The following is a 12179-nucleotide window of genomic DNA, read 5'->3' as shown; positions in this document are numbered from 1 at the left end:
AACTTGTCTTTTACATATTTATGTCTAATTCTTTTCCCAAAACTCCTCATGTAACTACACTGGTAGATCAGTTTGTCAGTTTTTTCTTTTTTTTTTTTTTCCTGTTAATTTCGATGTCAAATTCCTGTTTGTGGTCTGCGCGCACCTTATCCTTCGTTATATCCTTATCTACTCGCTTGCTCGTCAGTTTCACCTCTGCAATTACCTCACGCAGCGTTCCGCGCTCCGATCTCCTCAGTTAACTCTTACGCACGCATTATTTGCTTGGAAACAAAGCGTCAGCACTTCAAAATGGCGACACGCATGCTACGTCAGCTTGCCGTGTCCGGTTTCACTCCAATGAGAACTCGGAGCTACTCCCTTCGTCATTCATGGCCAGCAGAGAGCGCTTCCTGACAAGATTTCCTCAACGATGTTCAACGGTAATCTCCACACTAATGCAATGCAACACTTCACTTACTTTATTATCCTGGATTGTTGCTTTGATTATCCATGCGATATTTTACCGTGTTGAATTCAATTCGTCCACAAACTCCTCTTCATATAATTTCTTCATATTATTATTTGTCCGCTCACGAGCCCGTCTTCAATCCCACAACTCGTCGCCATTTGTTAAGACAGGAAGTGCCATAGGGAATGGTGTTGAAACTAAATTGTTTATTTAAGCATAAAATTACAAGGGCCCACGAGAGGCTACAAGAAGAAAAACATCACCAATGGCATCGAAGGTGGCAACTGACGCGTACATGGTGTGACGTCACATAAGTAGTCTCCGAACATTCGGAGACGACAGCAATGTGACGCGCTAGAACAAACATAGACAAAATACTACTGTTGCTTTACATGCAACTTACACTGTAAACTTACAGTACATGCTCAAAACTGTACCACTATACTCGCCTCATAATACAGATAAGGAGAGCGTCCCCAAGCATAAACCTCCGTAATTTGGATACAGGATTTCTTTTTCTTTTTTTATATTTCAATATTTTAGTTTGTACTAAAACCAGGCCCCTCTCTTGTCACAATAGGGAGGGGGGCACTATGCTGATGCAACAAGCGAATAATGCAAAAATAGGAAAGGCTGTGGGCAACTGGATGGCTATGTGAGGTGGTATACCAGAACCCCCACTGCCTAGGGAAGGTGGAGTATAATCCTTAGCTAACCGGGTGTGGATGGTGTACACGATGTTTATATGACATTAATGTTCAAAGAAAGTAGACCTTGATATTAACAGTTTACTGTATTCCATGGAATGTCTTCATTCAGCACATTAATATGGCTCTTTAATCTGTACGCCCATTTTTGCAATATGTACGGATGACTACGGATGACTACCCGAAAGGTGAGGACATGTATAACTGAACACAGAAGTACCATTAGGCTTAAAAAATCTCTATCATATTCTTCTGAGAATGAGTAGGTTAAGGTTACCTCTATAAATTTCTGTACAGATCGTCTCTTCCCACAATTATTGGGTACCCATGAAGTAGTCATAAAATAGGTCATTTATCCTCTTATGCTCCGAAGTTAGAACTCCACTTTTCTTTCTGGAACTGAACTAATGCATAATGTTAAGATGGTTATGTAGACCTTGAGGACAATTCACCACTCCAGCAGAGGCCAGGTACCCTTACCCACCCCAAGGGAGGACTGTTCTTCTAATTTTGAGACCTTCGCATGCCTGACAAAGTTGTCTGTGCAGTGAACGGAAGCACCATTGCAGCGGTTCCCCCAACAGCACTGCAGGTCTGAGAGTGGCACCATATTTAAAATGCCTGCTCAGCAAATGTTTTTGCTTAGAAAAAACAATCTCTCAAGATCCGAGTTTGTTTTCTCTAAAAGAAGAACCACCCCCTGAAAAAAAGCAGACAAGAATCATAGAAGAGTTTTCTTACTGCCTGTTGAGACCATTCGACTCTGTCTCCCATGATGGACAGCAAAATCAATGACGGTCGCACCACCTTCAGTAGTGTGGGCTGACTGCCACTATGGACAAATGGCTCTGTAGTGGGCAGACTAACAGATCAGGGGTTACTGTCATCGAAGCCAACTGAGGCTCTGCCAACAGTAACTCAGCATTTACCACACCACTAAATGGGGCAGGAGTACTACAGGTCTGGCCACCAGGATGACAGATGCTTTACAACGTTCCTCCTACTCCACCAAACACTAAACATGCTCATAGTCAACTGGTCTTAATAAATTCAAGTCCCCTTGCAGGGCAGCCGGGAGGTAAGTGACTGGCAGTGCTTCCTCCCTATTCAGACGTAGGGCCATATTAGCAAGGGCAGTATCGCCACTTTAGCGCCACTTTTTGCCGATAAAACGGCGATATTTTTATTGCTCTATTAGCCAGCTGTTGCTAACAACTGTTAGCAATGCCCGCGAAGCGATAAAAAAACTCGCGCTAACCGCGATTATCGCTGGATTTTAACACCTGCTAAAATCCTGACTTAGCCATTGTTTTCTATGGGAAGGTGGATTCTACGGCTGAATCCTCACCTGCCTATTAGCGACCTTTTCCTTAGCGATGGCAATTTATCGCTGGTATTCTCGCGTTATTGATGGAGAATCGCCGCTATCGCTGGTTTATTATCGCCTTGGAGATAAATGTTGATAATAACGCGTTATCTCCGCGATCTAAACCAGCGATAGCCAGTGATAAAAAATACAGCGCTAAGCACGCTTTGCGTTGATTATCGCAAGTCCTTGCTAATATGGCCCTTAGTTTCCAGTGCCTCAGGATATTTTTAGTTCTGGAGTCTCAATCTTTGACACGCACTGCATCGTACCCATCAGGACCTGATCAGATGGTCAAACTTCCCAATCAATCCCCTGGCCCACGTGGTGCTTTTTAAAATTAATACCCTCCCGAAATTGCTGCATGCTCCTCAAAACTTCCTCTTGCTTGTCCTCCAATCTTGGTTTGCAGCAGTGTTGAAAGTGTTTTTTTCCCTTTTGTGGGCAAATGAGGTCCTGAGGTTAGCATTCCAGAAATGCGTTCAATATGCCTTTGGTGGTGGAATGGGGATGGTTGACATCAGCTTGTATTACTGGGCCTCGAGGAGCCAGATAATCAATGATGGGCTGTTTAAGAGTCCCGGCAATATCATGTCTGCCTTGTTGGTCTCTCTTCTGGGCTGCCAGCACACCCTGTGTTTTTTTTATACGGTTGCCCCATTCCAGAGTTTAGCTTGGAAACTATGAGGGCCACGCTTCTATGCTGGAGATGGGCCTTCCGCTGGACTCGCTGGGACTGCAGGCCTATGCATGCAACTGGTTGGGCAATTGGCTTCCCAGGTCTCCGTTTAGGAAGGGTTTGAGTTATGGCACCTCATCAGTATCTCTCCACTCAAGGACATCTTGGCTGGGTCACAAATGCAGGCCCTTCAGGGGGAATTTGAGCTCCACAAGACACAACTCTATAGATACTAGCAGCTGCATCATGCACTAATACTGTACCAATCATAGTTGTGTGAGATACTGGAGTGTAATGCACTTGAATCTCACGCCCTCTCATCACCACTGAATGTAAGGCGGTGCCTCGAACCTATACAGAACACTGGTCCTCAACTCCCAGAGCTCCTTTGTTGCCCTCTGGAATAAATGGAAGTACTGGAAGGCCCCCTCAATGTTTGGAAGGATACCTTGATGGCCCCCAGGTAGATTGGTCATCTCCTCCTGACCCCGTTTGATCCAATTAAAATATTTATATATCTCCTATTTTACCCCTCTGCAGCTGTGGAAAATGGGAGAAATCCCTATCCCCACATGCCGCAGATGTATGAGCTAGGATAGTGATTTCTTTCACATGGTCTGGCATTGTCCAATTATTGCACAATATTAGGCTTGAATTTTCAGCATGTTGTCTAGAATCTTAGAGATACCAGTGGACAATTCTGCTCGCATTACTCAGTTGAGCATCCTAGATTATGTGGAAGATCCTCGAGGTGAGCGCACCTTGGTATTGGGACAATGAACGCCAAGTGGAACATTGCTGATTTTGGACGGCGGTGGCCGCCGACGCTGGTCGAATTGTGCTCCATGATTAGTTGGTGTGCTAAGATGGAGGTACCAATAAACATTGTTAGGGGCTGCCCTCTAAACATGAGAAGGTATGGGGGAGTTCGTGGTCGCCATTCAACATAGATCATGCTTGAAATGGTGCTCTTCCTTATCTAACGCATACTGCTATTCTACTGAAATGCTATGTACTCTGGACTTTTTCCTATCCCAGTTACCTGTGCATAAAATCAATACAAATTCTGATTATTAAAAAAACAGCAGCTGGCTTAAATAAGATGGCACCTTACTTCAGGCAGAAGAAGAAAGAACTTCCATTATGTCCAGCCCTGGCAGCTTAAGGCTCTATCTGGTTCCGGTAATGGAGCAGTAATGGATCTTAATCAAGCTGGTGTTGTGGACCATTCTCAAGAATTGGTCCAATGTGTAAATCAGCAAGCTCAAAAATTACAGTTGACCTAAGATTGGCATTGACCTCCTCGTAGTCACACTGAGTGGGCCTCAGTTTGCAGGTGATACCACCAAACATAGGAATGTTTTGATATTAACCTTTCATTTTGAGTTTTGAATTGCTTAGTTTGCTTTAGTTCGTTCTAAAGTGGGATGATTAATACAATCTTTGTAAGGATGTTTTAATTATTACACTTTCAACTAGGAATGCCTGCTGTCCTTTCCAATGCATCTCGTTCCCAACAATTAGCCACCTGAAACATCATGGATTTAAATTAGTCAAATATCTTACATAAATTAGGAATGAGTTAATGAGCTCATCTTATCCCAAACCTTGAGCTGAGTTATAGGACATGTGTCTCCTGATTGAACATCATCTAAATGAACAACGTGCCAAAAGCAGAAGAAGCAGCAGCTACTCAAGAAAAGCCAATGCAAATTGAAAATGTTAGAGGACCCTTTTCTGAGATGGAAAAGGGACACTTTTGAAAGTACAGCTTGTATATGTATTGTCGCGAGGCCAGGCACTTTGTTTGAACCTACCCTGTGAATCAGAAAAACGCATTGGAAAACACCAGATCCAGCCCTGTACAAAGGAAGAAGGGACAGGTGTACCTTTCCCTTATTGGTTCTTGACCCGGCACAGCAAGGTAAGTGTTTCTTTTTATTATGATAAAGCCTGAAAATGTCCAAACTGTAGATGGTATGCCTCTTGCTTTTGGACCGGTTAAGGAAATGTCTTTTAGTCTCTTTTTGGGATCATAAAGAAATGTTATCCTTTGACATTACTACAAAACTGGATTGTAAAGTACCTTGGATAAAGAGCCAACTCCTATACTTCGGCATAATCCTACTCCTAATCCTAACTCCTACATAATCACTTTCCCTTTTTGTCTCAGTTTTAGCAAGATGTCTGTTTTGTTCTGCAGACTATTTGTCAAGGAGTGGATACAGTGAAAGTCTGTCAGATTCCTCCTCAGAAAAGAGTGATTCCAGCCAGTAGCCACTGTGCCACCCTGTACTGTATAATACATATAAAAGGTGTCAAGTGTCTGCTCAAAAAGGATTCAAGTTTGGAGAAAAAAACACAAAGGTAAAAAGCCTTTTTTGGGAATCTGATAATACTTGATTAAAGATGAGTATGTCGCAATTTAAGCCATGCACCAAACTCCACCTGAGTTCAGAGAGAGACAGAGAGAGAGACGAGGTGGGAGTTCAGGGCAAAGCATTAGATTGGCTCACCTCGAATCTGGAAAACAGATCCTACCAAGTGAAGGACAAAGACAGCCTCTCTGACAGCTTTCCAACCATTTGTGGTGTCCCTCGGGGATCGTCTCTCAACCCCATGTTGTTCAATATAAATGTGCGCCTGCTTGCCACCTTAGTGCGGGACTTTAACCTGTCAGCGGTCTCCTATGTGGATGACACCCAGCTGGTTGTTTCTCTTACAGTAGGCCCCAATCCAGGAAATAAACATTTTGCACCCTATTTGGATAAACTGTGCCACTGGATGTCAAGCTGCCGCCGAAAGCTGAATGGTGATAAGATGGAATTAATGATCCTTGGAAACCAGGCCATACACAGACCTCTGATCAGCTGGCCTGTTGACATGCCCCCCCCGTTCCCAAACCTGTGATAAAAAAATTGGGAATCTGGTTGGACAATTTGCTTGCAGTGGACCACCAAGCAAATAAATTGTCTGGCATCTGTTTTCTCTTTGCCCCGAATGCTCAGGAAGATACTGGTATTGATCCCAGAGCATCTAAGGAAAACGGCCATTCAAACCCTCATAGTTTCCCATCTGGATTATGGCAACTCACTTTATGTGAGCGCACCCAAATACGTTATAAAGAGACTTAAGCCTGTGCAAAATGTGGCAGCAAGGCTCCTCCTAAAGGTTCCTAGTTATGTCTCCGCAAGAGAACCCCTCAAACAGCTTCATTGGCTCCCAATTGAGGCAAGGATTGAGTTTAAATCCCTCTGTATTGCTCATAGGGCCATAAATAACAAGGGCCCAGTAAAGCTCAGAGAGTTGGTAACCATTTATGTTCCAACTAGACACCTGAGATCCTCACATCTACATTTCCTCAGTATAACCAGGGTTAAAAGGATGAGATGGGCAGAAAGATCATTTGCAAACGTAGTATCGAAGTTGTGAAATGATCTTCCACCTAGTATCAGAGCACTGAAAAATGAACTTTTCTTCAGGAAGAAACTTGTTAATGTACCAGAAGACCTACTCTTAGCACAGTACTCACCAGCGCGGGGAAGCCTTCGGGTAGCCATGCGCTTTACAAAATATAAACATAAGAGTGACACCAAAGAATTCACAAAAAGAATCCATATGGAATCCATCTGCAATAAGCAAAGATCAGGAACAAAAGTAGAGAACACTTGGAAAATGAGAGCAAGGAGAAGTGTGGCTCACTGGTTAGAGGAGGCAGACCTGGAAGCAGAGGTCAGCCCGGGACCAGGGTTCAATTCCCGGCTTGGCTGGGTCTTGAGTCCATAAATGTCCATGGACTCGATAATTCTCGCTCCAGTGCATACTCGATTCATGGGTTCACACTCTGCGACTCTGGGCAATAGCTTGCTTAATCTCCACATGGGCCCCTCGCGGCGGGATGCCTGGCTTTCACCTTGCGGATGCCCTGCAGGGTTATCTCACAGGGGAATACCAGGACGGGTTCCCTAAGCAAGCGCTTAGAGACCGCTTGGTGATTTGCGCTATATAAAATTCCTGTACATTTACATTTACAAAGTAATGAACAAATGCATTGCAAAACATCTTCCTCTTGTGATTGCCTCCTTTATCTACGATTCAAACACTAAATGGCATCACAGGAAAGACTCATAAATGGATTGGAAACATCCCTTCAATAGAGTTCTATGGACAATGCACCTTCTTGGGAAGGATAGTTCCTAGACTTGACCACACCTCTTTCTTCAGAATAACTGTTTTGGATAAATATGCAAAGAACACCAAATTGGACACTCTTACCTGCTTCTGGACTCCGCCACCTCCTCCACCTTCACCGCTGCCAGTCCTGATTAATACCACCAGCTTATCATAGAACACTCTGTCTGGTCACTGCGATCACAGACTCATGAGCTGGGTCTTGGCTTTCGTGATGTGCAGCCACACATTGGGTGTGGCATCCATCAACATATTGTCCGAGTGTGTGGTTTGTGTGGTCTTTCTCTGACCACAGAGAGCCTCATGTAATTTCTTGGCTCAGATGTGACACTATACCTTTCTCATGAAGCTCCAGGTTTGTCAAGATGATTTTGAAAGAAATGACAAACCAGCATGACATTATCCCACTAAATGAAAAGTCTTGCCAATGAATCAAGAAATGAAAATGTATCAAATATGTCTTTGTTCATATTCTGGCTGTCTTTGAAGCACAACGGTTCAGATGGAGGCTGATGATAAGGATCTGAGACATATAATTTCAATTGAGATTAATGGAAGACAAAATTAATTTTCTAAATGCACAGCAATTTCAACTGTAAGACCACAGGATTGATCTGATGAGTGATAACAAAGCAGCCAAAAACTTTAATGAAAATTTGATTTGGAATGTATGATCAGGAAGAAAGCGAGAAAAAAGTCTAACCTTAACTCTAGGACAAAAAGAGAGGAACTTGTTCTTGATTCATCTGCATGTTCTTTCATCCTGGTCTTTGAGCAGTATAAGTTTTCAGAAACATGCTTTTTCAGTTTCTGTAACTGATTAACGTCATCAGTAGATGATGGAATCAAAGGCTCAATCCAAGGTGAAGTATTTGGATGAAAACTTCATATAGAATAAAAAGGTGAAAGCTTGGTAGCGTTATTAGTTGAATTAATCTTGAAAATTTCTGTAGTAGGTCTTGGCCTAATTAAGGTAACATTGAAGATACGGTTGCAATCTTTGATTGGTACACTGTTTGGCCACTTGACTGACAATGAGAATCAGAAGAAAACATTGATTCAGCTTCCAAGACCCTACATAGAGCTTTCCAAAATTAAGAAAAGTTTTGGGGATGTTTAGCAGAAATAATGGTATGTGGTTAGCCATAAAATGAAAAATATCCGTCAAACAACATCAAGCCTTTTCCTCTGCGGTACGTAACGTGATCATTGGAGAAAATGAGACATTTTTATAAAGTATCCATAGTAACAATTATTGCTTGGCATCCTTCAGAAGACAGAAAATCAGTTATAAAGTCTGTAGGGATTGTATGTATCGGCTCAGGAGCCACAGCTAGTGGTTGTAAAAATCCAAATTGGTTAGAATGTACAGACATGAGTTAGGTACAAAAGGGACAAGCAACAAATATTCTTAGATATTAAAATTAACCGTGGACCGTAGGTGTAGTTTTATACAGAGTATAAAACTACACCTACGGTAGTCTTAACTCCTCTATGGTCACAAATTACAGAATCATGACACATCTTTATTACATCCAATTGTAGTTCTTAAGCTGTACCCAAAATGGCTTGCAGACGGAAATACAAATCATTTTGTCAAACTATCTTCCTATATCTTGAGATGGAGATATGCTAATGCCTTCAGAAAAAGGGGAAACAATGAAATCAGATAGCTGCAGAACTGAAAGGTGTGAAATGATACTTGAAACTAAAGGAACGATTATTACCCATACGGAAAAAACAGTCACAGGACTGAAGAAAAACAGAAGCCTTGGAGATGCAGATGAACTCGCATTTGTGAAACAATCATACCTGGTTGACAACTCTCTTCTATAGAAAAAAGGTGTCTTCTAGAAGGTGTCACAGACAAAGATGCTCAAATTAGGAACACAGTTCTCATCGGTATGCACTGTTCTTCATGAGGCAATGTTGTGAAGGTCAGCATACCTCTTTGCCATTGACAGATCCACAGCTCCTGCCAGCATGACACTCCTGAATCAACACTAGCCATGTCCAGATGGGGTCAGAGCGAGTCTCCGCTAATGGGTACATCTCCACAACTGTTTAAGATGCCTAAAATGTAGTTAATTTGGATTAATTGGAGGGTGGCCCTGCACTACTCAACCCAAATAGACCTGGAAAATGTCTAGTCCATGCAACTCAAAATACTTGCGGGGTCTATTAGGATGGTGGGCGGATCGCCACCGCCCGTATGGCGGTGGCAATCTGCCCGCCATTTCCGTACGCCCGCCTAACATTTCCCCCGCCATATTACGATGGTGGTGGGGACCCAGGCGGACAGAAAGACCGTCTGCCAGTTATTCGCCGGTAGGCAATCCGCCCGATTGCCTACCGGGTGGAAAAGACCTGCAATATGGTGGCAGTGCCTTCCACGCATCGCCATCCATATTACGATGATGGCGATCTCATACTTTTGCATGGCGGAGATTCCGCCATGGAAAGGCATGCGTAGAATACCTTTAGGGGCCCGTTGCGGGCCCCCAGTGGGTTGGGGGTGGGTGGCTGCACTTGGGGGGTACCCATGGTACCCCCCGACATTTGCATGCACAAGGTGGCAGGCACCACGAGGTGCCTGTCACGTTGTGCATGCAAATGCAAAACATACCCTTTTAACATTGTGGCGGGTGCTGAATACAGCACCGCCCGCCACAATGTTAAATATACAGGATGCGACCGCCATGGTGGCGGTCGCATCCTAATTGGCACAGCGGGACCGCCGCACCACTGGCGGCCGGTCCCAGCACCACTAGGGTGTCCGCCCGCCATCCTAATAGACCCCTTGGTAGGGGAGCATACACAAACAAATCAGTATTCGCACAAGAGTATTTGTCAAAAATATTTGTGTAAAACAGTATTCAAATTTATTTTTTACAAAGAGAAAAATGGAGAGTTGCTATACATACATTACATACAATTACACAAGATTTTATTTCCACTATATATGATCCTAATTATCATATACAAAAAAAGTCTCTTTTTGCATACTCACCCCTATTTACTTTGGGCTAATGCGGTTGGTTTTTAGATTCTGTACACTGAACCCTGAGAACCAGGCAGGACTCAGTACCTGTGCCTTGTCCATTAAAACTTTTTTAAATTGGTTAAAAACCCTGACTGGCACATTTAACTAACCTATAAGTTCCTAGTATACACAGGGTCTGTAAGTTAAATATCACTAGTGGAGTGCAGCACCTATTGTGCCACCTCTGAAGTCACAATACGAAGCATGTCTTCATGCTTGCCCCAGTAAATTCGACCTGGCAAATTAAACCTTTTGCCAGGCCTAGACCTTCCTTTTTAATGCTGATAATATATTAATGCCTGAATGTCCATAGGACAGCGTGTGTGGTCAAAGTAGGACACAAGTATTTTCGTGTTACATGTCAGGAATGGGCGACGTCTATTAGCAGCCACCTTTATCCCGCACTTATCACACATGAAAGGAGCAGATACCTAAAGAACGGTTATGCTGACGTGAAGGAGGAAAACGCCTTTGGCTTAAAAAACCTCCGATATATTAGATAACTGGAGACAGTTGTAAAGAAGGTTCTGGTTAGCATAAGACCAAAACAAAATTCTGGAATAACAGGACGTGAGTGCTAAAAATGAGTGCAGCAAAGACTGGCACGAGCTGGCGAAGAGAACACCCACTAAAGAAGCACTATCTATGGATAATGAGGAGCTTTGCTAAATGCCATTGAAATATCCACTCTGCGACTAGATGCACATTAAAACACCTACAAACAACCCACACATAACTTCCCAGAATAAGCATACAACGCCCTTAGCTCTTGACATCTTATTAAGGACAACAGCGGCCTTGTGCTATTGTGCTAACATCACTGCTAAAAACGAATTGCACTCTCTAATGAACAGTGGGATCCACGAGACCGCCTCCCATGTCCAGCAAAATCACACAAACGCGAGAAACCTGTATGGGAATCTGGTACATAGTTGGGGGGGCGGGTTCGTCCCTCGTGTGTTAAGAATTATCAGTCAATCAATCAGGGGTTTGTAAAGCGCACCACTCACCCCTTAGGGTCTCAAGGAGCTGGGGGGCGGGGGGTGTGCAGCTCCGTTGGGGTCATTCGAAGAGCCAAGTCTTGAGGTCTTTTCTAAATTGCTGCAGTGTCGGCCCAACACTGCACCAATATGAGATTTATTTTAAAATTAGTACCTTGTCTGCATGATCTCTTTTCTTGCATCTGGATACCAGCTGTAAACATAGCAGCATACAGAAATAATCATGGAATAAGTCATGACAATGTGGTAATAACAGTAGCAGCACAAGTGAACACATTCTACATGTCACACATTCATGATTTGGAACAACTTGGACTAATACCAGTACAATGAATGGCCAAACATGCCAGTTCTTCACTTGGCATGTTTATTATTTTGTAACAGAATGCTGAGATATCAGCTCTCTGCCCGGGCAAACACGTGCTACCCTCCATTCCTTTGTTTCCTAATCAGATGCGGCCTGATGCTCATCCTCACCACCAACCTTGCTGTGTGGATGGCCGCAATCACTGATGAATCCAGCCACCTGACCAGAGAAATGATGGAGGCCTTGAACTACACAAAGGAAGAAGACTGCCTCGAAGACAGCATGGAAGGTAACCAAGCCCTCTCCTAAGGCAGGTATCTATAATATATGACAGGTCTGCTCCTAGGGCCAGGCCATCCCTCATTTTACACACAGGAAAGAGCCACATGAAACTCCATAATAAAGACGAGCATCAATGTAGGGCAGGTCGTTCT

At 43.5% G+C, this 12179-nt stretch overlaps 1 protein-coding gene across 1 annotated transcript in view; it reads left to right on the top strand.

Annotated features, from left to right (window-relative positions):
* LOC146810124 (proton channel OTOP2-like) overlaps positions 1 to 12179 on the top strand; it is a 228097-nt gene that overhangs the window by 146403 nt on the left and 69515 nt on the right. The window contains exon 5 of the mRNA XM_085617071.1: positions 11892 to 12034. Within this exon, the coding sequence (XP_085473197.1) occupies positions 11892 to 12034 (143 nt within the window). The remainder of the gene's footprint in view (positions 1 to 11891; positions 12035 to 12179) is intronic.

Source organism: Triturus cristatus, chromosome 7, assembly GCF_964204655.1.
Source record: "Triturus cristatus chromosome 7, aTriCri1.1, whole genome shotgun sequence".
Lineage (NCBI taxonomy): Eukaryota > Metazoa > Chordata > Amphibia > Caudata > Salamandridae > Triturus > Triturus cristatus.
The sequence above is the reverse complement of the archived record's forward strand: the minus strand, read 5'-3'. Positions and strand labels throughout refer to the sequence as shown.